The 13,217-nt window shown below is 35.9% G+C and overlaps 1 protein-coding gene across 1 annotated transcript in view; it reads left to right on the forward strand.

The window, feature by feature from the left end:
* Positions 1–470: 470 nt before the first annotated feature.
* The window catches only part of LOC117112263 (E3 ubiquitin-protein ligase HERC2-like), a 61,490-nt gene continuing 48,743 nt past the window's right edge, over positions 471–13,217 (forward strand). Inside the window, exons 1-10 of the mRNA XM_033255334.1 lie at positions 471–581; positions 6,534–6,667; positions 7,278–7,395; positions 8,361–8,561; positions 9,246–9,462; positions 9,667–9,927; positions 10,309–10,594; positions 11,144–11,308; positions 11,609–11,803; positions 12,168–12,310. Of these exons, the coding sequence (XP_033111225.1) occupies positions 6,584–6,667; positions 7,278–7,395; positions 8,361–8,561; positions 9,246–9,462; positions 9,667–9,927; positions 10,309–10,594; positions 11,144–11,308; positions 11,609–11,803; positions 12,168–12,310 (1,670 nt within the window). The 5' untranslated portion in view covers positions 471–581; positions 6,534–6,583. The remainder of the gene's footprint in view (positions 582–6,533; positions 6,668–7,277; positions 7,396–8,360; positions 8,562–9,245; positions 9,463–9,666; positions 9,928–10,308; positions 10,595–11,143; positions 11,309–11,608; positions 11,804–12,167; positions 12,311–13,217) is intronic.

The following is a 13,217-nucleotide window of genomic DNA, read 5'->3' on the forward strand; positions in this document are numbered from 1 at the left end:
ATACAGTAATCATAAAAAGTTTCAACGTGGGCCTACCTCATAATAATCACAGGCCAGCTTATATTATACACTAACATTCATATAAATAATAATGATTTATCTTATCTACTGATTAGCTTATGTTAAATGTTTTCGAACCATGTCACTCTAATCTAAGTACTCTATCTCCATTAAAATCTATCAAGAGCTTTTCTTTTTCTTTTGCCAGTAAAACTTAATTATAACATTACAAAAGATTAGGGCAGTGAGTTTGTGAATTGCGCCACACTTTTATGAGTGGAAAAAATCTACCGTCTTAAATCATACGATTAAACAGAGGGAAATAAGAACCACACATAACATTTTTCATAGAGGGTACGTAACATGAGAGTTCGTAAAATTGTGGTCCTTTTATATAGGATCGGTGATTATCATCAACCATCATCAACACAACAATAATCTGTCATTATATATCACCCCCTCAACGTCCACAATTTCTTCGGATTTTTTTTAGAGTGGTGTTAGCTGCGAATGGAAGTCTGGTTTCGTCATTTTATGGAAAGAAACAAATATCAAAAGTAAAAGTGGGCTTATTTAAAAAGGTATTGTTTTTATTTCTTAAATAACATAACAATGTATCAGCTGAGGGACTTATTCTCATTTGCTAATAATAGTAAAGGGCGAAACTCTGTGATGAATTCAGTTAGGGCCTAGCCCCTAGCCTGGTGGGCTTAGCTAACCTAGCCTACTAAGCTAGAGAGTACGGCAGGCGTTGCGTGCTAGGTCGGACTAGGGCCTAGGCGTCTGCACTACTGTACTTTTTGTGGTGAAAGCTTGGTTTACCCGCCGTGGTAAACCAATAACGGTTTCGCATCCGGCAGTAAAATTGTTTACCAAGTTATTTAACGCTTACAATATTCATCACCTACTAGCTAGCTAGGCTAGGTAGGCTAGCTAGAAACAAAAAAAAATTGAAATGTCCCAAATATTTTTTTATTTATTTTTAATAGAAAGACATAACTGAATGAAGCATTTTAAAACAAAATTTTGTAAATCTGAGATATTGCTATTTTAAATATGTTTTTTGCTGGAGTTAATTCCTATTGTTTTTATTATACAAGAAGTGTGTCCCTTACAGTGTAACTATGTAGCATTTTAGGCCATGTTAAAATAATACTTGACAATTACTAACGATTATAATTTAGTATTTTAGTATATATATATTTATATTAGATTTAATAATTTTTATCAACTTATAGATTCTACGTATAAGAAATCATATTGAATCGCATAACTCTAGGCATAATTGCAGGGCTCAGACAACACGGTGGCCAGCGGGGATAACATTGTTTACTCTGCGTGTAGCCGCCGCAAATTTATGAAGGCGCCCTCTATTCGTACGAGCCGAGCCTAGCTGCGGTATGTGATAAGACAATAGAATTTTATGGCATCTATTTCAATTTATATGCTCACAAATAAATATTTAAAACTTACTTATCTTTATAGTTTAAAAACTGAAGAAAGCAAACATGTTAACCAAAAAACTAACGAGGTGTCCTTTTATTATTGAAAATCGACGAAACATTGGTTGTACTAAAAAAACTTCTACTAAATCGGTTCGCACGCTTGAAAAGCCAATAACTTGGTCCAGAAATCATTTCTGGAGTGTTATCTGGAAGTAATTCGGTCAAATTGTTGTATACTTCCGCGAAATAACCAATTAATACATTGGATATTCTATTTTCACTATTTTCTATCCCGATTATTGTATTGCTGATCTATAGCGCCCTCTATTGGTTTTGTATCTAGCTACCTTGGCCTGGGCCTGGCTAGGCCTAGTAGGCCTAAACATTCTTTTGACAATTTGACTTTTCTATAATCCACTTAACATCCAATAATTATGGTTCCTTAGTAAATTAATTAACCATTAATTAGGACGGTTAATATCTTTTAGTACCTCAATAACTTTTGCCAGAATCAGTATTCGTACATAGGATAGTGTAATAGCCATAGGTAGATGCAATAAGTGCCTACTGTAACAAAGACAATAAATAGCAGATAATAGAGCAGCTTCTCAATGTAGTGGAACATCCATTCGAAATGCATTGTGGGTACACAGAAAGCAATTTTACCCCGTCTGCACGGTTGCGCTATACATCAATAATAAAGGTGCTGCTGTGGTTCGTTTGTCTCCTTTAGTTTCTCCACTCGGTCAAATTGTCAGATTTTACCCCGCTCTCGGGAGAGTATATGGTCCATTAATTTTAATGCAAATACGTGGAGCAGCTCATTCTTCTGTTATTAAGTTCTTTGACTATAATTGGAAATACTGTAAAACCAGAAACTTTCACAAATTGATAATTTCAGCCGTTTTCGCGACATTAAACTTTTGCGAATCGCAAAAAGCCTAAGTTTTATTCATGAGAGGAATACCATACAATAGCTGATATCCTATTGTGAGTTCTAGGCCTACAGCCACTGTCTAGGCTACAATAGCTAGGCCTAGGCTGGGCACCATAAGCCTGCAGCCTACCTCAGCTGCTAGGACCAGGACTTAGCTGGCCATCCCAGACACAGTTAAAAAAGACACAAGTTTACGTACATTACAATATACTCACTCATACGATATTCCAAAATTTTGCATGGTACTCAAGTATCCTACAATGAACAATATTTATTCCTGTAGGCCTAATATTGATTCAAACACATTGATTGATGATGACTGAACATCGTGGTATGTCAAAGTACGAAAATTAGTTTCTATTTTAACTTCTTAGTATATACTGCGCAGTGGTTGCACATGTGCAATCACATGCAGTGATGATTAGAACCTCCCTGATCAGATCAGTATCCACGGCTATGAAATGTTTTGAAAAAATAATTTTGAATAAGCTCTTAAGTGAAAAAGACATTTCATTTGACCCACTGCAATTTGCCTATAGGAGTGGAAGAGGTGTAGAAGATGCAGTTACATACTACCTGCACGAACTTTTAGACCATCTAGAAAGACCTAAAACCTATGTTAGGTCTAAAATGTTGTATCACCTTTACATAAAATAGTTAAGCAAATTTAGAACACGAACAAACACAAACACAAACCCACCCAGGACGGAAACATAGAAGCATGAAATCAAACATTTGCGAAAAAATGCTTAAAAAGAGATTTCGAAAGCAATGCAGGTAATGAATTTGTAATATAATATGCATATTAAAATAGACATTTGAGAATCCTTTTGAACTGAGCTAATCAGAGCCGTAGATAGAGAGAGCCAACTTGGCGTGTAGACGTCATGTCGTTACCAAACAGCCCAGGTGCATGCGGGCGTATAGCTTTAATGTTTTGTTTTGGTGACAACTTGGCCGGTGTAAGTCATGTGATTGCGATCCACCCAATCACACGCGCGTATATCGAATTCCGTGAAACAGAGTTGGCCAAACTCTCTATCTACGGCTTTGGCGCTAATGTGTACCGTATGAGCACATTTGGCATTGATTGGCAGATCATTCCATACTTTTGGACCTGAAGACAAGACAGATTTAACCCTTTTAACTGGAATTAAGAAATCCCTTGTTTCTGGTATTGTAGTTATAGTTTTCACGATGAGTAGTAAATTATTAAGTGAAGCTGGTAACATGTCGTACTTGTATTTGTACATAAAAATAGCAACTTCATTTGTATTTATACAAGTGAAGTTGCTATTTTTATATACAAATACAATCAAAACATTATATAAAATAATGGTTTAGTTGGACAGATACGAACTGTGTGATATTGAGTCTCTTAAGGCACGTTTTTGTAATAGAAACAATTTGTTTATACTTTACTGGCATTTCCCCATAGAAGCAAACCATAGTTTAAATACGGTAGAACCAATGAGCAGTACAGTTGATAGAGTGAAGCCTTTGGTAAAAATGTTTTGACTTTGTTAAGAACACCAATATTTCTAGAACATGATCTACAAACATGTTAAATGTGTTTTTTCCACGTCAAATTATTTTCAATAGTTATTCCTAAAAAAGTAGCTTCATGGACTCTATTTAATTTGCACTCATCGAGATAAATATCACAATTAGTGCTGATATTTTTTGTCTGTAAACGGGTACCCAGGTACATAAAGTGTTTTTTTTTTTTGCATTTAATGACAATTTGTTTGCCTTAAACCAATTACAGACTTCTTTTAACTCGTTATTAACCATATTACATAATACATACACATTTTCATGTGAGTAAAAGATGGTAGTATCATCGGCAAATGAAATTGTAGTTTCAATTTTGATGTATGACAAATATCATTTATGTAAAGAAAAAAGAGTAATGGGCCCAAAATCGAACCTTGTGGGACACCACAACTAACATTTATAATAGGAGACTTTACAGAGTTATAATAAACAAATTGCTTTCTATTGGAGAGGTAATTGGAAAACCATTTGTAAGGTACACCTCTAAAACCATAATGGTACAGTTTATGTAACAACATACAATGGTCAATTGTATCGAAAGCTTTTGTTAAATCCATGAATATACCAATTGTGTTCAAACCTTTGTCAATCGCATTACTTATATACCATTAACAAAATCAAGCACAGCCATAATGATTGGTTTGAAAACCATATTGTTTTTTAAATAGTATATTGTTTTTAGACAAAAACCCATTTGATTGATTGTATACAATGTGTACTAAAATTTTTGAAAAACATGGTAAAACATCGGAATTTAAGGTCAGAATATTTATTAAATAATTGAAATACATTCTATTAAGTTTATACACATTTAATAAAATCCACAAATTAATTTGAAATACAATTTTTTAAATGTTGAAGTTGTTAACTTTTCACGAAAATGTTGCAATTTGTGGGGATTCCCCATAGGCCTAGGCCCTAGATCTGTATTGCATTGTCGTCGGCGAGGTTAGGCCTTGAAATACCAACAATTCTTGTTGTTTATTGTTCATTATCATCTTTAAAAAAGTTGAAATTAATTTTTGGTGTAATTTAGTGATTTATAATGACCAAAATCCTTTGTGAAACTGATTCGAGATTCACAATGATCAGATAGTATTCTACTGACCTTTTTTGAAACATAGAACATGTGACCTGAATATTATTTGCGGCATAAAATTCTGGACCATTCGCGAAAGTTTATTGAATGCGAAATTTCCTGGTTTTACAGTAATGAATGTCACTCAGAATATAATCTAGATCTGGCTTTTATTTTATCATCATCAAACAAAATACATAATACAAAGAAACGAAGTACAAAACAATACAAGTTTCCAGAAATCTGATAATTATCAGCGAAGGCCACAAAATCTGCAATCTAATCTAAGACATGCCAAATGCCAGCGCCGTAGTAACCTGTATGGTCAGTTGGGCGGGTTTCAACCTGACCACGTTTTAACAAACAACAAATTAATTGATTAGGTTTTGAATTGGAAAAATAGGCTAATACACTGTATGTTTATACTCAACCTACAGTTATTTCCTTTTAACATAACCCAGGAATAACTTTTTTTTAAAATTTATTTATTCAAGACTTAACAGTGTATCAAAAACACCAATAACAGAGTCGCCATAAAAATATACAATATCATTCATAAAAAAACTTGTCTGTGAACTATGAGGTGAATGGTTAAAGATAGCTTACATTATTTTCTTCTCTTTAATAAGATTTATCCATCCACTACCGTTTTTTATTTCATCACACCTTTTATACGTTGCATTTCTTCTCCACTAATAATAATTTTTGTATAAGCCATAATCCAAAAATTTGTCAATGTCAAAAGGCAAAATACTCAAAAACAAAAATGCTGTGAGTACAATCTTTCTCTTGAATTAACCTGCCTATTTTTAATTTAAAGTGTTTGTTTTGTTTTGCTTCACCATAGCCCTGATGGTAGTTTAAGACATATTTTTTATAAAAAATATTTTTTTATTAGATTACGACTACAGAACATCATTAAAATTTGTCTATTACAATGTAAAATAGCCCGACTGGCCTCCAGGCTCCCAGCCTTATTACACACTTTACTCGCAACCAACTGTAACACAATTATTGTGGATACGGCCCTGCAAACGCTGAGCATGGTGGGAGTTGAACTCAACAAAGCTGACCAATGCAAATACTTATGTATATTCTACAAAAAGGCCTGTGTTGGAATAAAAAAACTGACCACGCCTCCAACAAAACTACCAACTCCGAAGAGTTTATAAACTCTGTTTTGAAAACGTTACTGTAGTATTATCTGTTAAGCCAAGCACTCAATACGGCCGGCAATCGTCGACCAACACGATTTTATGAAGAATGCAATGTGATAACGCGACGGATCGTTCTTGTTTACGATCCGTTCAGACTGCCACCGACAATCAGCAGGTGGCATCGCATCGTCTAGTTCTCGCAGGGAGCAGAGTTGGATTTGGCATGCGACGGTCGAACAACCGTTGTAGGACGCAGTGTTTGCCCGGCCTTAGATCACCATCATTAAATCATACTGTACTTTGTTAACATAACGTCAGACTTCTGATTTGGTACTAACTGCAGTTACCTATGATTTCAGGTACCATAGTAACTTCAACATGGATCCACAATGAACAAAAGACAGACAAAATGAGTGTAGGCTTAACACAGAGTAAGGCTATCTTGCATACACAACAACGATTGGACTCAAAATGGCTGAAAACAGATATTCAGGTAATACTAAAACAGTAAAGGTTATGTGTCTAGAAAAGTAATGTAGCCCCCTCTGTTGGCAGAATATTAATGAACTAGACATTATCTACTGTATGAATGCGTAATGAGTTAAAACATGTAGAACTGTCATGAGGTACATCCACATACTGTACCTTTACGAGTAATTTTTAATTTATTTCAAGTTTACAACATTGTTCAATACAATATAATGCTTAATTGCGTATCATTTGATTTTTTCCCTTCCCTTGCTCTAAAAAGAACATTTAAACTTGCTTCATACATTATCAGAACAGTATGATGCAAAATTGAGTTAAAAATATAATTTGAATGCTGTTCACCAACCCTTTCGGGCCCTAAAAGTAAAGGGTCGCTTTTCAAATAATGTGACATGTTCCAACAAAACCTGGACAAAGTTATAAAGTTAATATTTGGAGAAAATAAAAAATAATCCATGTTTGATAATTTTGACTTTATTATGTTCATATACTATCTGTCATTTGACAAAGTTTGAACAACAAATATTAGCTCCAAGGATACAACTGTAGTTTCTTCATCATCACTAAATTTATGACTTTAATAAGTTAAATTTTATTGTCTTATTTTTTTAAAGCTTGTATTCTGCATTGATGGTTTGAGTCGGTTGTGGAATGAATTGGTCAAAGATGGTGAGGTTATTACCGATAACACAGAGGTTATACTGAATCCAGCTGGAGCACCTTCCAAAAAAGGTATGTGCTCATATCAATGTATTACACTATCAAATCTTGTGGTAAATATTGTTCAGTAATGTACAATCAGTTATAATGGATACTAAAGATAATATATTGATTAATTTTTTTCTTGATATCATAGGTGAGAGAGCAGCTTAGCTCAGTCAGCTGATTTGGTGGTAGCCACTATGTGTGCGCTAAACCGTGGAGATCTCTAGGTCAATTCCCATCACTGTCTCTCCATGTTTTTCAGCTGGAGGGCTAAAATACCAGTTACAATAGCGCACCATCTTTCGGATGAGACGTTTAAGCCGTTGGTCCTGTGTGCATTATGCCCCATGTGCACGTTAAAGAATGCAGTACACTCTTCAGAAAAGAGTAGGGGATTGTCTCCCAGTGTACTGCCCAATCACCACTAGAAAGACCCCACTGGAAATATGTCTTCTAGAATTTTGTGGGCTATCCTTGGTGTTTACACCGAATATATCCAATCCATTCTTTTAAGATTGGATTTCTGTGGATTGAAATACAAAAGGGATAACCCACATAATTCTGAAGACTTATTTTTTGTATTGCCCTTCTGGTGGTGAATTGGGCAATAAAATTTCGGAGACATTTTCCCTCCTTTTTCTAAAGAGTGACTGTGATCTTTAGTGCACACATAGATTAATGGCACACTAGACCAACGGATTAAGCATCTCATCATACAGATGGTGTGACTCTGAAACTGGTATTTCAACACAAAATTTTAAATACAAGAGCAGAGGATAGAAGTAAACTGAGGACAAAGGTTACATGAAGATCTCCACATTTCAGTGCACACACTGGCTACCGCTAGTTAACTGACTGACTGACCTACAGAATCGCAATAAGGGCATCTTTTTTAAGTGACTAGGAAACCCTTGAATAATGATATTGACCTTTATGATAGAGACTGTTGTTACTTTTAGTTCACTAATGTTTTATTATTTAATTGTAAATAGGAGAAACCGGAAAGTATTACTGTGGTTTACGTATATTAACGTGCAGCTGTTGTAATGGGTCATGTGGGCCAAATAATGGCTGCAATTGTGTACCTTGCCAGAAACTCGATCAGGAGGAGAAGGAGCGAAAGGAGGAACAGAGCGAGCTTCCACAACCGGCTGTATCGTTCATTGAATCATGGACTTGGGGGCGCCAACCAGGTTGGTGGTTTTTGTTTGTTTCCATTGCAATGTCCAAAATTTGATCGCTATAACTGTTGGCCCAGTAAACATGAATAAAATTCGTCATTTGATTTGCTTGTACAGTATATGTATTTTTAATAATGATACAAATAATTCTTTATTTGTCCTTAATTGGAAATTAGAAATTAGGATACAAACATTGTTCTTAACCCTCCTAACTCTAACTATTAGGGTTATTTGAGTAGCCAAGTAAACTGCAATTAAAACGTGGTGCTGAAGACCATTGTTTAAACTGCAGTCTTCAGAAGCAGGAACAGTACCTGTCAGCCAAATGCTCAGCTTAAAAAATTCCAACAGTAAAAAAATTGATAGTCCACCTTAAGCCGAACACTCACTGCAAATCCAACTCCGCTCCCTATGAGTGCTAGGTGACAAGATGCCGTCATTGAAAACGATCAGTGTGCTTGTGTCGTTGCGTTACATTCTTTGTAAAAAAACTGTGAGTGCCCGACTTATCTGGTCTCATTTGCTATTTAAGGAAGCCCTAGCTATTCATCTTCTTAAGCCTAAATTAAACAATATAGTCTCAAAGCATCAAGACAGTTGAAATTGTTTATCTGATATATAACCAAAACGACTCAATCAATAATTGTTGTACTTACATAATCCACTTATTTGCATATTATTATATAATTTTAATAGAACCAAGTCAACTAAAGGATTGTTTATCATCACTGCTGTATGAACAGCACCAGTTGTCTTGTCAAGCAGCCCTCACCACCATTTCCTCAATCCACCTTCACCAGCGTTTGATGGTGCTCAAGAGGTATTTCATAGCCCTCTCAAGACACAACCCTGAGCAGATGACAATTGCGGTGAACACCATTCAGTCTTCAGCAGCAACTAAGCTAATCAAACTGTAAGGAAAATAAATTTAATATAAAATTTATTAATTTAAATTATTTAAAAGTTAACTTACTCCCTTGCTAGTCACAATTTATTTTTATATGCTCATATTGCTGTCAACAATAACAAGCATAATACAGTAGAACCTCGTTTTTACGTACCCCAGTTATACGAACCCTCGGTTTTACAAATAAATATGTTTCTCTTCTACATTTAGCCCTAAGAAGATAGCTGAGAAAGCAACCACGTCCCTGGCAAGAGTGGGTGCAAGAACTGCTTTATCATTTGCTTTTGCATTTTTGCGGCGGGCCTGGCGATCCGGTGAAGACTCTGACCTGTGCTCTGAGCTGCTACATGATGCCCTCGAAGCGCTACAATCACTGCCAGAGGCCACGCTATTTGATGAGTCATCAATATCAAGCGTATGGTCAGAGGTTGTGGAGAAAGCTACAGACTTTCTCAAGAGTGTTGTCGTTGGGTGAGTCAATTGAAAGCTTTCAGTTGTGCGATGACATAGTGAACCTGGGACAGATAGACTTGTTTCAGTCCTCCATTCGTCCCCTAAACAATTGTTATGGCCTTAACCACATCCAAGAATTAAAAAAAGAATGAAGTATTTACATTCGATTGTGTAACTCTGTACTTCATATTATTTTAGAATGTGTGTTGTTTACATAAATCTTTTTTTGTTGCTGGTATAGTAAAAAAAAAAATATTCTGTTCATTGTATGTCCTTTTATTTTTTTTTTATGAGGACATAATAAATAGCAGACAATTTTTCATTCCACCATAAAACAATCTAACATTTATTAAAATATTAATGTAAAAGAATTTTTACTTTTCTTTATATTATGTACAGAGACCTAAATGCTTGTGCCAGTGCTAAAGGCAATGACATCATCCCAGTATATGACCAACACATGGCGTTAGCACTTCTACTGGAGCTAGCTATCCAGCGGGGCACCATGACACACCTGCTAGATGCAGTCCTACTCCTGCTAAGACTCTGGGATAGCGGCGGCCAGGAGCCTGACAACAGGAGCAGCTCAAGGGGTACCACTGCACCCTTGGTGCCCCTACTAAGACGATTTCAGGGCATACCAAATCCAAAGAATAAATTCATTGATCAGGTCAAAGGAAATGTAGTAAGTTCAGTACAGTACCTGCATCTTTTAAACTTCGACCTCTGACATTGAAGCAAAGAAGTTATTAAGCACACGTCTACATCTGCTACAGTAGTCACAAATCTCTCCAGTAATTTAGTACAATGATGATGCGTATTGTGGGTTATTCTCCTCTCTTCAACTTCAAGCCTGTTTTCAGCTAGATGAATTTATTTGTGCAAATCGAAAGTGTCTTCGCTTCCTGAGCTCTGATTGGCTGAACATCTTTTTTCCCTCACAAATAGTAGAAACAGTGTGAACTACCGATTTCGCTGAAGAAAAAATGAATTCGTCTAATGAAACACCGGCTTTACTATTAGATTTAAAAAAAAAAAAAGTCCACCCTTGAAGGATTGGCATATAAATTCTACACTTTTTAGTGGATAACACATTTAAAATGGTAATGAACCAAGTATTAAATAAGTGAATAGAATTTAATGAATTTTTTTTTTTAGCATTTCAACCAATATTAACAAATTTATTAGGCAGTTTACTTGGTATTCTTTACACCTTTTTCTTACTGTTCTTTAGTTCACAAGTGGTGGTATCGTAAGTCCTACTGAATGTTTCCTTCGGTACTTGACCATCCCCGACGACGACGACGCCTCGGTGGACCTCCGGCAGGCTGCCGTCATTATCACGTCCCACCTGGATCGTCTCTGCATGGCATATACGCCACCTCCTCCAAACCAAAGGGTAAGTGTGTAGCGTGTTGTACAGTTTAATTTTTAAGGCTTCGCACTCACTGTCCTTGTACAAAGGTTGTACGATCGTAGGTTGACAAACCCAACTCCGCGCTACTGTATGCCGATTGTTGGTGGCAGTCTTAACGGATCATCGTTTAAAAACGATCCGTTGCGCGCACATCCTGTCGTTGCATTCTCCGTAGCATCATGTTAACCTGCAACCTTCAGGTGCTGTGAGTGCCTGGCTTAAGCGTTATATCAGAATATTTCTAATAATTTAAAAAAAAAAAATTTTTCATTTGTATTGTAGACTCTGAGTTCAGCTGGCAACCAAGAGATTTATGGCCTAGGGCTTGTAAGGGGGTCAGGTCCTTCAGATCAGCCGCAGCTAATGGAGAGCATAGCAGAGCTTGGTATTACCCAGATGTGTTGTACGGAAAGATGCCTACTGCTGTTGAGTAGAACAGGAAAAGTATATGAACAAATGCCAAATGAGGACACAAAAGTAAGTCCAAAAGAAGAATGTCCACTTGCAATTGTTGCTTAAATATACAAAAGGTAGTCAAAGGTCGAAACCTGAAGCTCTGGCCTCTCATGCCGGAGTGCCTGTCTCTATTTCCTTAGTGCTTGTGCCAGACTGTGCAAGGCTGTGGTGGATTCGCCACACTTCCTGCATATGCTGGTACTCATTTATACTCCTGGGTAGGGAGTGCCGAACATAGATAAAGTACCTTGCCCAAGCGACTTGCACAGCGATGTTTTCAACTCCCAACTTCAAAGGCATAACTACTGTTGCGCCAACCACTCTACCTTTTCTGTCAAAGGTACCCTATTTTTAAAAATAATATTTCTGTCTTCACATTGTATAGTTGGTGGAAGGTCTGCAAGATGTTTCCGTAGTCCAGATAGCTGGGCACCCTGAAGGGCGTCACTGCCTGGCACTATCCTCAGATGGCCTTGTGTACTCCTGGGGCAATGGAGATGGTGGGAGGCTAGGACATGGGAACATCAAGTAAGTACTCCCATTGAATTACCTAATACATACATGCTTACTTACCTTACCTTATTCAAAGTTACCATATAAGGCTTGTCCATTCTATAACCAGCGTACTGTCACTAATTTTTGAACTGAGTAATTAGCGTAATAATGTGGTAGTATTGTATACTTTAGTACAGAAAAGCCGTAAGACTAAGGAAGTTATTGTCGATTTCAGAAGAAAAAATAAAACTAATCATGAAAATATTGTAATCGATAATGAGAGGGTGGAAATTGTTGAAAAACACAAGTATCTGGGACTTTACATAATCAATTAAAATAAATAATCATTGGACAAATCACAGGTACATGGCACAATATTTGAAAGTATGAAAAGGGACTAAAAGTGTTTTTCTACAGTGTAATCTCTAAACAGCAAACACAATAGTTAAATATTTACAGTATTGACAAATAGATAAACAGTATACCTCTTCATGTGTGACCATAAGTTATTGTCGATTTCAGAAGAAAAAGTAAAACTAATCATGAAAATATTGTAATCGATAATGAGAGGGTGGAAATTGTTGAAAAACACAAGTATCTGGGACTTTACATAATCAATTAAAATAATCATTGGACAAATCACAGGTACATGGCACAATATTTGAAAGTATGAAAAGGGACTAAAAGTGTTTTTCTACAGTGTAATCTCTAAACAGCAAACACAATAGTTAAATATTTACAGTATTGACAAATAGATAAACAGTACACCTCTTCATGTGTGACCATAAGTTATTGTCGATTTCAGAAGAAAAAATAAAACTAATCATGAAAATATTGTAATCGATAATAATCTGTACCAAGGCAAATAAAAGAATGTATTTTGTATATAGAATGAAACGGTTAAATGTTAGTTCTCATCTTATTCATATGTTTTATTCCT

This window comes from Anneissia japonica, unplaced genomic scaffold (assembly GCF_011630105.1).
Source record: "Anneissia japonica isolate Jap-2015-1 unplaced genomic scaffold, ASM1163010v1 scaffold1537_len634075_cov158, whole genome shotgun sequence".
Taxonomy (NCBI): Eukaryota; Metazoa; Echinodermata; class Crinoidea; order Comatulida; family Comatulidae; genus Anneissia; species Anneissia japonica.